Consider the following 13,350-nt stretch of genomic DNA (forward strand, 5'->3'; position numbering starts at 1 on the left):
GAGGCCATGTGATGTTTACACTCAGAGTTGGTGGGTGAGTCAACTACTAGTCACTAGTAACACAGACCATATACATAATCTGGACATTGCTCTCCTCCAGCAGAATTTATTGGCAAATTAATTTAATTACGGTGAAAGTTATACTTGTCCTAGAGAAAATTGTGTGTAAGTAATAGGGAGTGAAATTCGGTAGGTGTAGGTAGCAAGAAATGGCGACATCGCTAGACCCCGAGGAATTTAAACGGCTCGAGAGACGAAAACGTGTCTTGATTGGTGCATTACCTGAGGGATTTTTGACCCTGGGAGGTGCAGTGCGAGATGTTCCGGATGGGACACCTTTGACCCAGCAACAAATTCAGGAACAATTGGATGAACAAGCAGCCATTGCGTTGCATCAACAATTAAATGCTTCTGCCGGTCCGAGAAACGCTTATCCACAACCACAACCTATAAATATCAGGGGGAGGTTGCTTATTTCTGTGATGCAGGTGAGAAGAAATGGATGGGTGGTTATGTGTTAATTATTAGATGCAAGGGTTATGGGGCGTTGATTGATATTTGAGCTCAAGGAATGAACGTTTCTGAATGAAAATGGTGTTTTTTTACTCAATAGGCAAAACTATTGAAAAATTATGGGATGACAAGAATGGACCCTTATGTAAGGATTCACATTGGTCACCACAGTAAGGGATTTACTTTATACATCAATCCAATACCTGTTTTTTAAAATAACTTTGTCTTTAATTTGCAGTCTACGAAACTCCTACGGATGTTAATGGTGCCAAAAATCCGAAGTGGAATAAGACGATCCAGTGGTACACACTTATAATTGTCAAAATGCTGATATAGTTTCAAAATAATAGTTCTAATTCTTCTCTTTGAATAGCTTTCTCCCTGTGGGTATCAATCAGATCTACCTAGAAATATACGACGAATGCAACTTTTCCGTGGATGAACTAATAGCTCACGCAAACATAACGATTCCAGAAGAAATCTTCAAGGGAGAAACAAACGAAGAATGGTATCCCTTGAATGGAAAGCTGGGCGATGGAAAAGAGGGGCAAATTCTTCTCGTGTTCAGTTTTATGGTAAGAAGATCATCCTCGATCAGTTAACGACACATAGCATTCTATGTTTAATTAAATTCCGTGTTTTATTTTAGGCTGCACCAGTGGGGCCACAAGCTCCATTCGTTGGCTCAGTACCTTACATTCCTCCCGGCGGTGCGGCAAAAAGACATCATCACCACACGCCCCCCGTTCCACAAGTTCATGTCAGCGGCCAACCAGTCAGTCAAGTTGTCCCGGACGAATCTAGACCACAGTTTAGCGAAGATGATTTCAAGCAGGTAATCAATCATCCCTTCTATTGCAACTAAAAATGTGTAAATTTGATAATTTTTAATCTGAATTGGAAATTTATTCCAGCTGAAAGAAATGTTTCCCAACATGGACGCAGAAGTTGTCCGTTCGGTCTATGAAGCTGGGGGGTTCAGCAAAGACTCTGCAGCAAATGCCCTTTTGGGAATGTGTGACTAAATTATTTTTGTGGTTCCCATTCCGCACAAGTAAACTTTATAATGGAATTTCCTAATTAATGTATTTATCCTGTAACATATATATATTGTATATTGGATACATTGTTCATGTATAGATTGTAACGAGGCTTTAGCTTATTTTTGTTGGCCGATGACTGCTAATGAACCATAAAATCGAAATATTGTAACTTTAAGCTTAACTGTATTATTGAAACTGTGCTTAATATGCTAACAATATATTTACAAATTATCCATATAATTTTCATGGTGGCGATGATGAATTAGTATTTTTGTTACAGTATTGTCTTCTCTGTATCGGTCGCGGTTTAATTTAGGTTGAATTGCTTATTGTAACAAAATGTTGATTAGTTTTACGACGTTGTGAAATTGTGATGAAACCGTTGTTAATTGGCTAGTTTAGTTTAATTTATATAATCGGCGAACCGTTAACAATTTATTCTATGGAACTTGAAGTACCTTTTATAATCAATACTTGTCCTGATTTTCAACGAATATAATTAATTATATAATAGCTCATTAATTGTTAATTAATTATCGGTATTGGTGTGATTGTCCAGTGAAACGATTATAATGATTTTTATTTAAAATTTACAAGATTCCAGTCAAAATAAGTATGTAATATTGAATTCTTTGGCCAAAATAAGATATGCGCTTTGGAATGTAATTTAATCATTTCTATCAATTGTTGTACTCGTAATTATTGTACTGTTTTATGTTAGACATAATTAACTACTCCACAAATTATTATACGTACACAAGTCCCATGAATTGTAATCTCCCAACTATACGACCACTACTAATTAACTAATTATAATTATAGAGTATGCATGCATGTCTATCGGTGTATTATGCAAATTTTCCATGTTGTATGTACGTGTCTGCATTTAATAATAACGATGCTACCTATTTTTGTGTATTGATGTCGTAATCTTAATTGTTAGTCTTTGTATGTGTAACATCCTCCTCCTCCTTACTTCATTGTATACCAATTACTCAGAATAATAAAGACATGAATCAACACACATTAAACAAAGTAGTATTATCTTTATTTATTTCTCCTAAACATTTCTGCTTCCCCCACACGTCCAATCCAATTCTGTACTTTTCTTCATAACTTTAAATGATCAATAATTATATTTACATAACAATTCTTTTCTTCATGATGAACATTTCTTTGTCATCGTCAATATTTAAAAACCTAGCAGTATTACATATTCTTTATCTTATTACACGTTTGTACCCTAGAATAATTTTATAAAGTTTTTTATCCTCCATTCAGACAGGGTTGGAATTATAATGGTTTCTTTAAAGTTTAATATGAAAATTTCACTCCCATAATTAAAAGAAGCTACTTGATTACTTGCTCACTCGGATTTTAGCTAGACTTTCTTTCGAATTTCGATACATCGGGATACATATTTTTCTTGTTTAGTTATTAGTTACCATTATTAGCATCATTATCGAATTATTGATAATTAGTGTGGTTAATAAATGTATTAATTAATTAAGATAATAGCAACATCAACAGGTAGGTTTAGTGTATTAATAGTGAGTGAGGTGCGTGACTCGTGTTAATCAATATGTAGTATCGTTAATTATTAAATAGGTAGATTTTCAATAGAATTTGGTGAGGAATTGCAAACAGTGTGTGTGTACTTAACGGTAAATAATTGATTTGATTTACAAATTATGACAACACGCAGGGAATCGCTTCATGTTTTACGTAGTATAACAGAGTTGCAGATATGTAAACTTTGTATTAAGGAGAAAGGAAAGTTACATTTGTGATTGATTGATTTTAACACAATTTACAATTATTCCTACACCCACGTTAAAATTTTCATACATTTTGGTTGACTATGATCCATTAATATTTTTTCATGTACAGTAGATCTTTGTGGATTCCGTAATGCATACACGTAAAATAATTAAAATTAACTTGAGACAGTGAAAGCATCATAATTATACGTACATAATTCTTTTTACACTGTGTTAATTAATTATTCTGTGAAATAAACATGCTCATTTCACAACTCTACAATAAGGTCAGAGTTTCTTTTGACAATTTTTTGACATTATCCTTGGCTTTTTTGCATAAGGTATGTAAGGTAAAAGTGGGAGTGATGGGTATTGGTAGTGATTTCTGGTTTAATAATATTTAGTAGATTAGTCGTACTACTCGTAATTAGTTAATTAATTGTAGTAATACAGACTACTAATAACTTTCTCTATATCTTCCTACACATGCATACTTCTGTACTTTCACAACAATGACAACATATGTACGTGCATGCAACATACGTCTCAAGATACGATTGGATAAAATTCTATATTAATAATTACATATTACACTATTTTTAGGTACTCTTTTACATAGAGTTATTAGACTTTGACATCATCTCTTTCTTGGAATAGTGAACTCTTGTCGAATATTTTTTTTATCTCAGAGTAAATTAAAATTGCTTTAAAATTGGTTTTAAATCCGGTACAAAATCAAGGAAATTCTTAAAAGGAGTTGCATATTTAAAATAAGTGTAATGCAGAAAAATAAAATTAATTAAAACTCAACCTGGAAAATATATAGTAAGCGGAACGATAATGGCAAAACATTTTCCATCCGTCCTCTTGATCATAAATTTAGTAGTGTGTAAACAAACTTGTATTTTAAAAACTTGATAATTAATTAATATATCTGTATTGTATTGTATTGTATATATAATATATTCAGAATAAGATCTCATTGTTGAGTCACAACATTTTTAAGGATAAAATTGCGATCGTTCATAATACTTTATAATTTTACTTAACGATTTTGATGATTTTTAAACTGTGATGACAAACATTTTTTTCTTATCTTCTTTGGAAAACTGACGTGACATGCGATTCAACAAAAATCCAATAAGTAGTAGAACGTAGTACACTCTGAACTGCTGGGTGTCTTTACTTTTTCTTGGCCATTGGTTTTTGATGTTATTCCATGATTGTGTATTATAACGTGATGTTTCAGAAGAAAACGTTTGGATTCATTACTTTGGAATAATGTAGGATACGGGTAGGTGGGATATTTTTGGGGGAGAGATTACTGCTGTGATTTCTATATCTTTTCCTTGGAAGGAACCCATATATTTGGACCGCCTTGATCAGCGATGACTTGTTTTACTTGGTCATGAATCTCCTCGGGAGTGTCTCCCGACACGATGGCTAAATAAATTCAAAGGCAAATGTCAAACCACTTGTATACATACAAAGTTCAAGGTTGCATAAAATTGCCATGATTTGCAGATAGCGAGCATACCGGTAAAGTACTCGACGAATTCCTGCTCCGTCTTTTGTGCTCGCTCAAATGTTTTTCTTGCATTTTCCTCCGTCGTTCTTTTGTTCATATCCCTGCATTCAAAAATAATTTGCATATTATAATCTTTTGTGCATCAAATATTTAAATGATGACGGTAATGATCTTCCTTACATAATGGACTCGACAGATTTTGGTCGTATAAAGATGGCGATGGGGTAGAGCTGAGCCGAGTGGAGTCTTTTGATTGCGTTCTTAAATATACAAAATTTGTGTTATAAGATGAGACTGACCTTTTTTTAGTATGCATATTGTTTGAAGTAAAAACTTACCCCACTAACGTCCAAAATGCAATGCTTTCCCTGAGAATAAATAAGGAACCATAAAAATTTGTACAAGCTGCATTTACAAACTCGAAGAAAGTAGTCAATACATAAATGATGAGCAACTCACCTTGTCTGCAACCTCTTTCACGGCAGACAAACTAAACAAGAAGAGAAATAAGCAATGATTACGAATTTCAAGTTGCACTTATTCATATTTTGTAGACTCAAACTTAGTATGCATTTATCGTAAAATCATACCTTGTCCCATACAAATTGTCATTGTATTGTCCAGCTTCAATGAAAAGATGGCTTTGAATGTCACGTTCCATTTGTTCTCTTGAGCTGACAAAGTGATAGTCACGTCCATCAACCTCGTACTCACGGCGTTGCCGCGTAGTGTCTGCATAAATAAAGTGTGTAACAAAGTTGCATTAATTTATGCATGTGTATTATTGAACTGTCGAATAAAAGTCTTACGTGGCACACAGCTACCGAATCGTTCAGGAAATTCGGAGATTAAATCGTCATTAATGCGGTCCTTCATAGGGCCGAGAATTATGACGGGTCTATTGGAGGAGCAAAGAAATTTTAGATTTTGCTGGTTGAAATGAGTATCTGTCGGTGTGAGAAAGACCGACAAATTCAACCCACCGCAGAGAAAGTACGAACAAATATTTAGTTCTCGTAGTCAACTTACCTAGCGTAATTTATGGCTGCTTGCTGCACTCCCTCGTACAGCGCGACATCTTCCCCAGCTGCAAAATCCATTTCTAACATTACTTTAGTATGTACAAGAGGATTAAAATGTTTCTCTTCTTTTCATGCCACATGCGGAAATGACAATCAGGGAGAAAGAGACGAGAACGACTGAGAAAGGAGGGATGAGTGAGACAGAGAGAGAGTGAAAGCACAAGCAGGACGAAGAGTTTGCAGGAATAGTATTAGATACATACAAACAGCAGCGAGAGAAACAAACAGGGAAATGTTTTATCTGTTTCAAATACTACTTTTCTTTTCGGGTTCGACTTATTATTATTGCTCGTACCACAAAATTACATAAGCTACTTCCATATAACATACGAATTACAATACGAATACAAGAAAATACAATCTGAAAGTAAGGTACCTTCTAATCTATCATCTTGCATGTACACCACGTACGCTTTTGTGTTTGCAAAAAATAGATCAAACCGCTCATTAATTATAATCATATAATTATTAATTATAATATAATATAATTATAATATATAATAATATAATATAATATAATTATAATATATAATATATATATAATATAATTATTAATTATATTATTAAATATTAATTAAAAATCAATCACATGACTGTTATGAGTCATATATAACTTGTGACTCATGTAATGCACGTTTTACATAGATATGTATACATAATAATGAGTAGTAGAGAAGAGAGAGAAATGTCACACATGAGCAAGCCTTATACAAATGATAGAAAATTGGATGTTTTAAAGTCGAATAAAAAAGAAACATCAAACAAAAAACAGACAAAATGATGCAGGAAAAAGTCCGTATATATATTTAGAAAAGAAGAAATTACACAAACAGAAACAACAACGAAAAATAAGAGAAGATAGAAAATAGTCCCACACAAAAGTCGTTTCAGATATCGCTTTTAACCATGAACCAACCAGTACCACTCCCATCAAAGATGTGGTCTCGCACACTTACGAATGCTTGAAGTATCACCATCAGGACCAGGAGTACTCTCTGCAAATTGTTCATATACACAACTCAAATCGTTAAAAAATAAATAAGTACAAATCGTAACAAAAACCTTGCCCGGAGACTGATTTGAAATAAAATAAAAGAAAACACTTGCTCACTTTTGACATGTTTTCTTACACGAATCAATAATCGATGAGAGAACTATACTACTGTATGGTATAAAATAATGGAACTTACGTTCATCCGATGCATCATCAATGTTATCCCTGCTTTTCATAAATGGGAATTTTCGGGTGAAAGAGAAATTTTTCTTTTTCCTTTCCAACGTCGACATTGACATTTGCTGCAAAAAAGGAAAGAAATATGACTCAAAATCCGGATAAAAAACAAGAGTCACGTACCACCCACTAGACACACACACATAAACGCGACAAATACCAATACAACATATTAGTGTACCACACAAACCTCTAGTGATTTTGATTCCGTGGTTGGGCTTCTTCCCTGGAATTTTACGGAACGATCTCTCGCCTTCTGTTTCCTACGATGGGGATACGATTAAATGCATATAAGTTCATGGCACATAATGCTACAACAACAAAGATTTGGGCGTTCTTTTTCAATGTCGCTGTTATATGTACCTTTCCCATCGCTTCTTTGAGGGCACGATTCCTATTCCTTCCTCTTGTCCATTGGAGAGAACTTTTTTCGCCTGGAGCACAAATAATAAAATAATAATTGGATTCTATTTAGTGCATTACAGAATCAACACGTTGCATTCTTTTTTATACCCACCTGCCACCACTCATCGTCAGAAGCGTTGGTAACATGAAGAATGTCACCGAATTGAAATGCCAACCCCCGAGAGGGCAAATTGTCATCCTTCGCAGGGTCGAAATCATTTAGAGCACGAACGTACTGTGAACAAAATTTAAAAAATAGACAGAGTTCAAGGTTGAGGATATTTTCATGTTGCACATCTTGTATGTAAATCTGTACCATTGTCTTCTTTTGTGAAGTCCGCATCAAGCTTCCCGATTGGCATGCAGAGTTTATGCTAGAATTATTCAAATATTAAAGTTAAGACGTATGCATTTTTAAGGATCAAAGTAATGACTTGTGCACTTTGGCAGATGGGTTTGAGAAATTATTTGCTGGGAAAATGAACAATATATCCTCATATGTACCTCTGCTTCATGTCGTGAATCTTGGCTTCAAATCTATTGTATTCCTCGGGCTTATACTGCACCAACAAGTTCACGTTTTGTCCAGCGTTCTGAAATGAGAAAAAAATCCTAAAGAATTCGTTTGATCCAATGGGGCACACAAAAATAAATTCATTTATATTGGAAAACCAATATTGTTTGCGAATCTGATATACTTTCTCTTCTCCATGAGAGATAGCTAAACAAATGGAAAGTACACGAGATTCTATACCTTTAACGCGTGTGCGGCTTCCTCATGACTCGCAGCTTTTATATCGTGTCCATTAACAGTAATAATTTGATCTCCACGCCTTAGCTGGCCACACTGATCTGCCGGGCCGCCAGCCAGGATGAAAGAGATAAAAATGCCTTCGCTATCTTCCCCTCCCACGATGTTAAAGCCAAGTCCGGACGCCCCTTTGTTCAAGGCCACGATGCGAGGTTCTCTGGGTATATCTTCGTCCGAGAGGGCTCTCGACGTGGCGGAGCTAAGACCACCGCGATCTCCACTCGTACTCGAAACGGAAGTTCGACTTTGTGTCCCACTCACTATTCGTTCTTCACTTGTGGCAGAGCCCATCGTCATGTGGGATTGAGATTGGGTTGGCGTCGGGGTCACTGGCTTTGCCGGTGGAGGAGTTGTCATTCGCTTAAAATCCGTTTGTTGAGATTGATGATGTGTCGGGTGCGTTACTCCAGAATGAGGAGGAGGTGTTCGAGCCCCTTCAATCAGGATGGATCCAGTACCACCAGCAGCGGATGATGGATCTGGTTTTTGCACTAGGAGAACTACCCGATTTTCAGTCGCCTTTAGTGCCCCAACGGCGTCCTCGTGGGTCACATTTTCCAAGTTTTTGTCTCCAGTCTGTCCACGGAATGGAATAGAATAAAACATATGTCAACAAACTTTAACTCGGCAAAACTATAAAGTCACATTAATTTTCTTTCATACAACACAAAATAGCACAAAACTGACCGGAGTGTGGCGAACGGCTATCAATTTATCGTCGACGGCAAGTCGTCCATCAGCGTATGCTGTTGAAATGCAAAACATGTCAGAGTTCAAGAAATGTTGCATAGATTTTAACAATTGTGAAAAAAGAGAGAGCTGCATAAAATCGTAAACGTACCAGCACCACCTTCGGATATTTTGGTTATGTAAATTCCATTATCGCCTGAAACAATTAAAAATAAACAACATTATGTTGATGAATAGAATATCAATTGTAACTGTGTACACATTATTCATTGATATGCAAATTAATATTTCCAGTTATGGTACATATGTATATCCTTTAGTTACCAGGAATGTGTTGATTGCCAATTCCACCCGCGATGCTGAATCCCAATCCTTTATTCCCTTTTAACAGCTCAATCTCCAAGAACCGTGGACCAGCCATCTTTGGTCGTTTACGTTTCACATGCTGCGAAAAATAAATCAAAATCAATACTACTACCACCACTCTTGTGTCACTCACAATCATCATCATACATCATCTGGACTGATCCCACAGTCCAAAATAAAGTAAATCCCATGATAAATATGATCCATAGCAGAACACGAATATATATAAATAGCACTTACCAAACGAACAGTGCTTCCAGCCCGCTTGAGCGCACTGGAATTAATTTCATTTTCATTATTGTCAAGAAAAATTAAATAGCAAACGCAAGATTCATGTCATTTAAGCATAAATGAAGTCAAAGTTAACTATTTTTTAAATCTCAGCACAATCTTAAAGATAGTCATTTTCAAGACATTCGAAAATTTCCGAACAGATGCAGACATACGTCAAAATAAATAAAGGTAACACTAATTCTAGACTTACTCCACCGCCGAAGCGTGAGTTACATCCACTACAGAAACGTTATTGACACGAGCAATCACATCCCCGATCCGAAGGCGTCCATCTATCGCGGCTGCTCCACCTGTTAAATAAAATTAGCCGTGAGATTATGGGGAATGAAAATCAATCACGCCAATTTTATATAATCAGCCCAACAAAATCTACCTGGAATGAGTTTCGTGATAAAGATTGACGGGTCATTATCGACGTGGGGGTTATCCGTTCCGCCAGCGATGCTAAATCCAAGCCCAGAACTACCCCTCTCCAGTACGATTTCTTCATAGACAAACTCCTCCTCGCTCCCGTTGCTCGTCTGTTGCATTAAAATATAGAAATAAATAATGGGCAATTAGGAAAGTTACGTTTTTCAGATTTCCGTAACTCTCTCGAGTTTGGTCAAAAATTTTCGGGAGACAATGCGCAAAATATTCAGATGACACATAATAATGAGCTCCGTAAATTTTGACTAAACTCAAATAAGAGTTACAGAAATTTGAAAAAAACCATAACTTTGCTAACTGCATAACGTACAAAAATCGTCATTCCAAAATATTTACATCATCATTATCACTTCCGTCAACAGGACTTACATGTTTCGCATCTGGAGAAAAGTCAACAGGTGAGAAGCCACCTCCAGAAGCAGGAGTGCTATCCAGCCGCCAACTTTCCCCACCCGAGCTTGCCTGGAAAAACAAAGAAACCAGAACTTAAGAAACAATGTCAACATTTTACTATGCACCACCTGAGATTTCTATCCCTCTTTGTGTCAACGTCACCTCCACCCTACCTCTACTCTACTTATGCAAAGTCTCACTCCGACATAAATACATCCTCAACTTGTATGCATGGAAAGAACTAATTAATGAATTTTTCACTCCTCCTCCTCAACTCTTTCTCTTAAAACAAACCTCCAACCCTGCAGCGAGCGCTCCGGTCCCGAGAGAGAGGTTAATTACGTCGATGGTTTTAGCAAACCTGACAACTTTCCGCTTTCTCCGCTTCCTTCGGGACGCACAGTACTCTCGGTAGCGGGATTCAAAGCGGGGAAGGCAGACGGAGCACATTGCCGTTGGACTTGGTTAGTTAGTATGGAATTAAATATACGAAACAAGATCGAACTATGTTACAACAACCCTTCGAATTCTACGTGGTTGATAACTACATGTGTAGGTACATATGTAAATATGTACGTATTTGCACAAAGTGGTGGAAAAATGGACCGAACGACAATATCGCAGTCAACAGGTTACACTACAGATTCCGTCAAATTCTCACTTTTTTTACGGAGCACACACTTTCTCTTCTTCCTCCTTCACTCACCTGACTAACGCTATCACTACCCCCGCACCACTTCCCCATCAACAACCACTTTCTCCCGACAAGCAAGATTGGACTAATACACTGAGAAAAAAAGAAATTGTGTCCATCTAACTATTCCAGCGATCAAAGTGATCCACATCAACAACAACAAGTCCGAGAATAACGGCATGACGCAAACAAGGAAGAATTGGAATTCATCTTCAAGTGGATTCAGTAAATACTTTCCCTTTGGCGAGGTGTACAATTCCTTTTTCCAAACCCCAGCAACCAAACCAACTCGGATTTCAAGTAGTTGGACAAAATCCTCCCGTCCTCGTCGTCGTCAATGATGATGAATGAAATATGAACACTAAACAAACACCCCTCGGCGGAAAGGCTTATATGTACGAGTTTAAATTAAACTTTGACAACCAAACTTTGTGTAAGTACATGTGTATTTTGTATGTAGGACTTTGTGTGTGCCAATTCTTTTTTACTTGGCAGAATCAAATTCCTCTACATATCAAGAAGAAGAAAGTAAGCGGTGACCGACCACGACGACGACGAGTGTCTGTTCTGTTTATGAATGTTACCACACACGACATAATAATGCTCAATGTTGGCATATATAGGATTCCAGAAAGTGCCTGCCACTCTCTCTCTCTCACCAGCATTTCATTTGCTTATCGACCATCGACCCATGCCATGGATGGAATGGACATATGCATACCCGATATAATCCCACCACCAATGAATTCGGAGTATTCATCCAAAACTATTGGTAGTGCTGCGACGATACAGACGTATAGCACACAGACACACAATAAGCAGCTGTCCTCCTACTCCTTGTGAACAACAAATTTCCGTTTTATCCCACCGCACGATCCTCTTCAACAAATACCAGGCGACTAAACCTAGGCGATATCAAACGGAATCAGATGGATGGATGGATGATGGAATGATAGCTGCTGAACAAACACCGGATCCTGTGCTTTACACTGAAAATCGGATTCACAAAATACCCGTTTGTGGGTACCAACCATGTGGGGGATTAAATTAAGGGGCTGCTTGTCCATGGAACGGTCACATTCACATTCTTTCTCCTCCTCCTGTCCTCCGACTTGACTGGACTCATAGATTTTAAACATAATAATTCCACCAGACCACAAACTCAACCAGACATTAGTCGCAATTAAACACCGTCATTAAAATCCGACATAAATGTTGGTAATCGTCCCGCTTTCTGGTTGAGGAATATGCGGCATAATTTCATGTAAATAGGCGGATACTAAATGTTGCAAATATTTACTATATACTTAGCTTACCATTCGCAAAAACCGATTAAATGACCGGCTCGTCACTCTTACATTCCTTTCACCAATACGGGATCGATACCCAATTAATTTATAAAGAAAGTATTGATGAGTTACATACCGGCAAAAGAAAGAATCGAAGGTCGTATATATCCTTTCACCGACCGGGCAATTAATTAAAATCAAACGCAGTTTAACCATGCAATTTTGGAACCCGCCCGGCTTTCATTGTTTTCATTTAATATGAAAAGAAAACTTGCTTCACGACTGGAGGGAGGGGTAAAAACAATGATGATAAGCGCTGTCATACGAACATGTCGATAAGTGAAGAACAAATTTCCATATTATGACTTTCACTTTGTTGCTTCACGGTGCAGCGGTTTGGAGTGAACGAGAATCTATAAATGTTCACCGGCAGCAAAATGACAACGACGGGTATTTGCTCCCACGGCTCAGAGTGCACACACAATGGGATCAAAATCCTATTTATGAGAAGCATATGAAAAGCGACCGAGGGGGAAGGGAAAGTGGAAGCGTAGTCAAGCGAATGTACATAAATGTCCCTGCAGAACAAGGTACATAGTTAGCTCCATGTGTGTCTGGGAGAGTGAAATTCTTCCCATTTATTACCACTCGCTCATCGCTACTACGGATGGAAAACGGAATCTGGAGTTTTATTGTTAATTATAACAGACCAAGACCCGGCTACGATAGTCTCATTATTATCAAACGTTCATCCAGCACAAGATTTGGTTACTCGTAGCCGGAAGGGATTCATGCAGTTGGATTCATCCAACCAACCAACAA

General features: G+C 37.1%; 2 protein-coding genes across 9 annotated transcripts in view; one reads left to right on the plus strand and one right to left on the minus strand.

Moving 5' to 3' along the window:
* The first annotated feature begins 56 nt into the window (after window positions 1-56).
* Window positions 57-2,587, plus strand: LOC110852267 (toll-interacting protein). Its single transcript, XM_022100286.2, has 6 exons — window positions 57-488; window positions 614-683; window positions 752-815; window positions 887-1,088; window positions 1,163-1,348; window positions 1,428-2,587. Exons 1-6 carry the CDS (start codon window positions 210-212, stop codon window positions 1,536-1,538), a joined length of 912 nt encoding a protein of 303 aa, XP_021955978.1. The 5' UTR covers window positions 57-209; the 3' UTR covers window positions 1,539-2,587.
* LOC110852265 (disks large 1 tumor suppressor protein) overlaps window positions 2,588-13,350 on the minus strand; it is a 65,538-nt gene continuing 54,775 nt past the window's right edge. For 4 of the 8 annotated variants that reach the window (XM_035853835.1, XM_035853828.1, XM_035853834.1 and 1 more), the window contains 24 exons: window positions 10,522-10,614; window positions 10,097-10,244; window positions 9,914-10,013; window positions 9,670-9,703; window positions 9,388-9,508; window positions 9,215-9,259; window positions 9,061-9,119; window positions 8,317-8,949; window positions 8,067-8,155; window positions 7,879-7,936; window positions 7,675-7,797; window positions 7,521-7,591; window positions 7,348-7,420; window positions 7,117-7,222; window positions 6,883-6,921; window positions 6,303-6,338; window positions 5,874-5,946; window positions 5,654-5,742; window positions 5,435-5,576; window positions 5,304-5,334; window positions 5,183-5,212; window positions 5,025-5,104; window positions 4,854-4,945; window positions 2,588-4,759 (listed from right to left, as the gene is read on the minus strand). In XM_035853835.1, coding sequence (XP_035709728.1) covers window positions 4,653-4,759; window positions 4,854-4,945; window positions 5,025-5,104; window positions 5,183-5,212; window positions 5,304-5,334; window positions 5,435-5,576; window positions 5,654-5,742; window positions 5,874-5,946; window positions 6,303-6,338; window positions 6,883-6,921; window positions 7,117-7,222; window positions 7,348-7,420; window positions 7,521-7,591; window positions 7,675-7,797; window positions 7,879-7,936; window positions 8,067-8,155; window positions 8,317-8,949; window positions 9,061-9,119; window positions 9,215-9,259; window positions 9,388-9,508; window positions 9,670-9,703; window positions 9,914-10,013; window positions 10,097-10,244; window positions 10,522-10,614 — 2,472 coding nt within the window. In that variant the 3' untranslated portion in view covers window positions 2,588-4,652. The remainder of the gene's footprint in view (window positions 4,760-4,853; window positions 4,946-5,024; window positions 5,105-5,182; window positions 5,213-5,303; window positions 5,335-5,434; window positions 5,577-5,653; window positions 5,743-5,873; window positions 5,947-6,302; window positions 6,339-6,882; window positions 6,922-7,116; window positions 7,223-7,347; window positions 7,421-7,520; window positions 7,592-7,674; window positions 7,798-7,878; window positions 7,937-8,066; window positions 8,156-8,316; window positions 8,950-9,060; window positions 9,120-9,214; window positions 9,260-9,387; window positions 9,509-9,669; window positions 9,704-9,913; window positions 10,014-10,096; window positions 10,245-10,521; window positions 10,615-13,350) is intronic. The other 4 variants (XM_035853829.1, XM_035853832.1, XM_035853830.1 and 1 more) reach the window with 4 other exon arrangements.

The sequence above is a fragment of the Folsomia candida genome, unplaced genomic scaffold (assembly GCF_002217175.1).
Source record: "Folsomia candida strain VU population unplaced genomic scaffold, ASM221717v1 Fcan01_Sc007, whole genome shotgun sequence".
NCBI lineage: Eukaryota > Metazoa > Arthropoda > Collembola > Entomobryomorpha > Isotomidae > Folsomia > Folsomia candida.

Coding starts and splice junctions, on each gene's coding strand:
- LOC110852267 (XM_022100286.2), top strand. CDS start 210: ATGGCGACATCGCTAGACCCCGAGGAATTTAAACGGCTCGAGAGACGA. Junction 489..613: donor TGCTTATTTCTGTGATGCAG/GTGAGAAGAAAT, acceptor TTTACTCAATAG/GCAAAACTATTGAAAAATTA. Junction 684..751: donor GATTCACATTGGTCACCACA/GTAAGGGATTTA, acceptor TTTAATTTGCAG/TCTACGAAACTCCTACGGAT.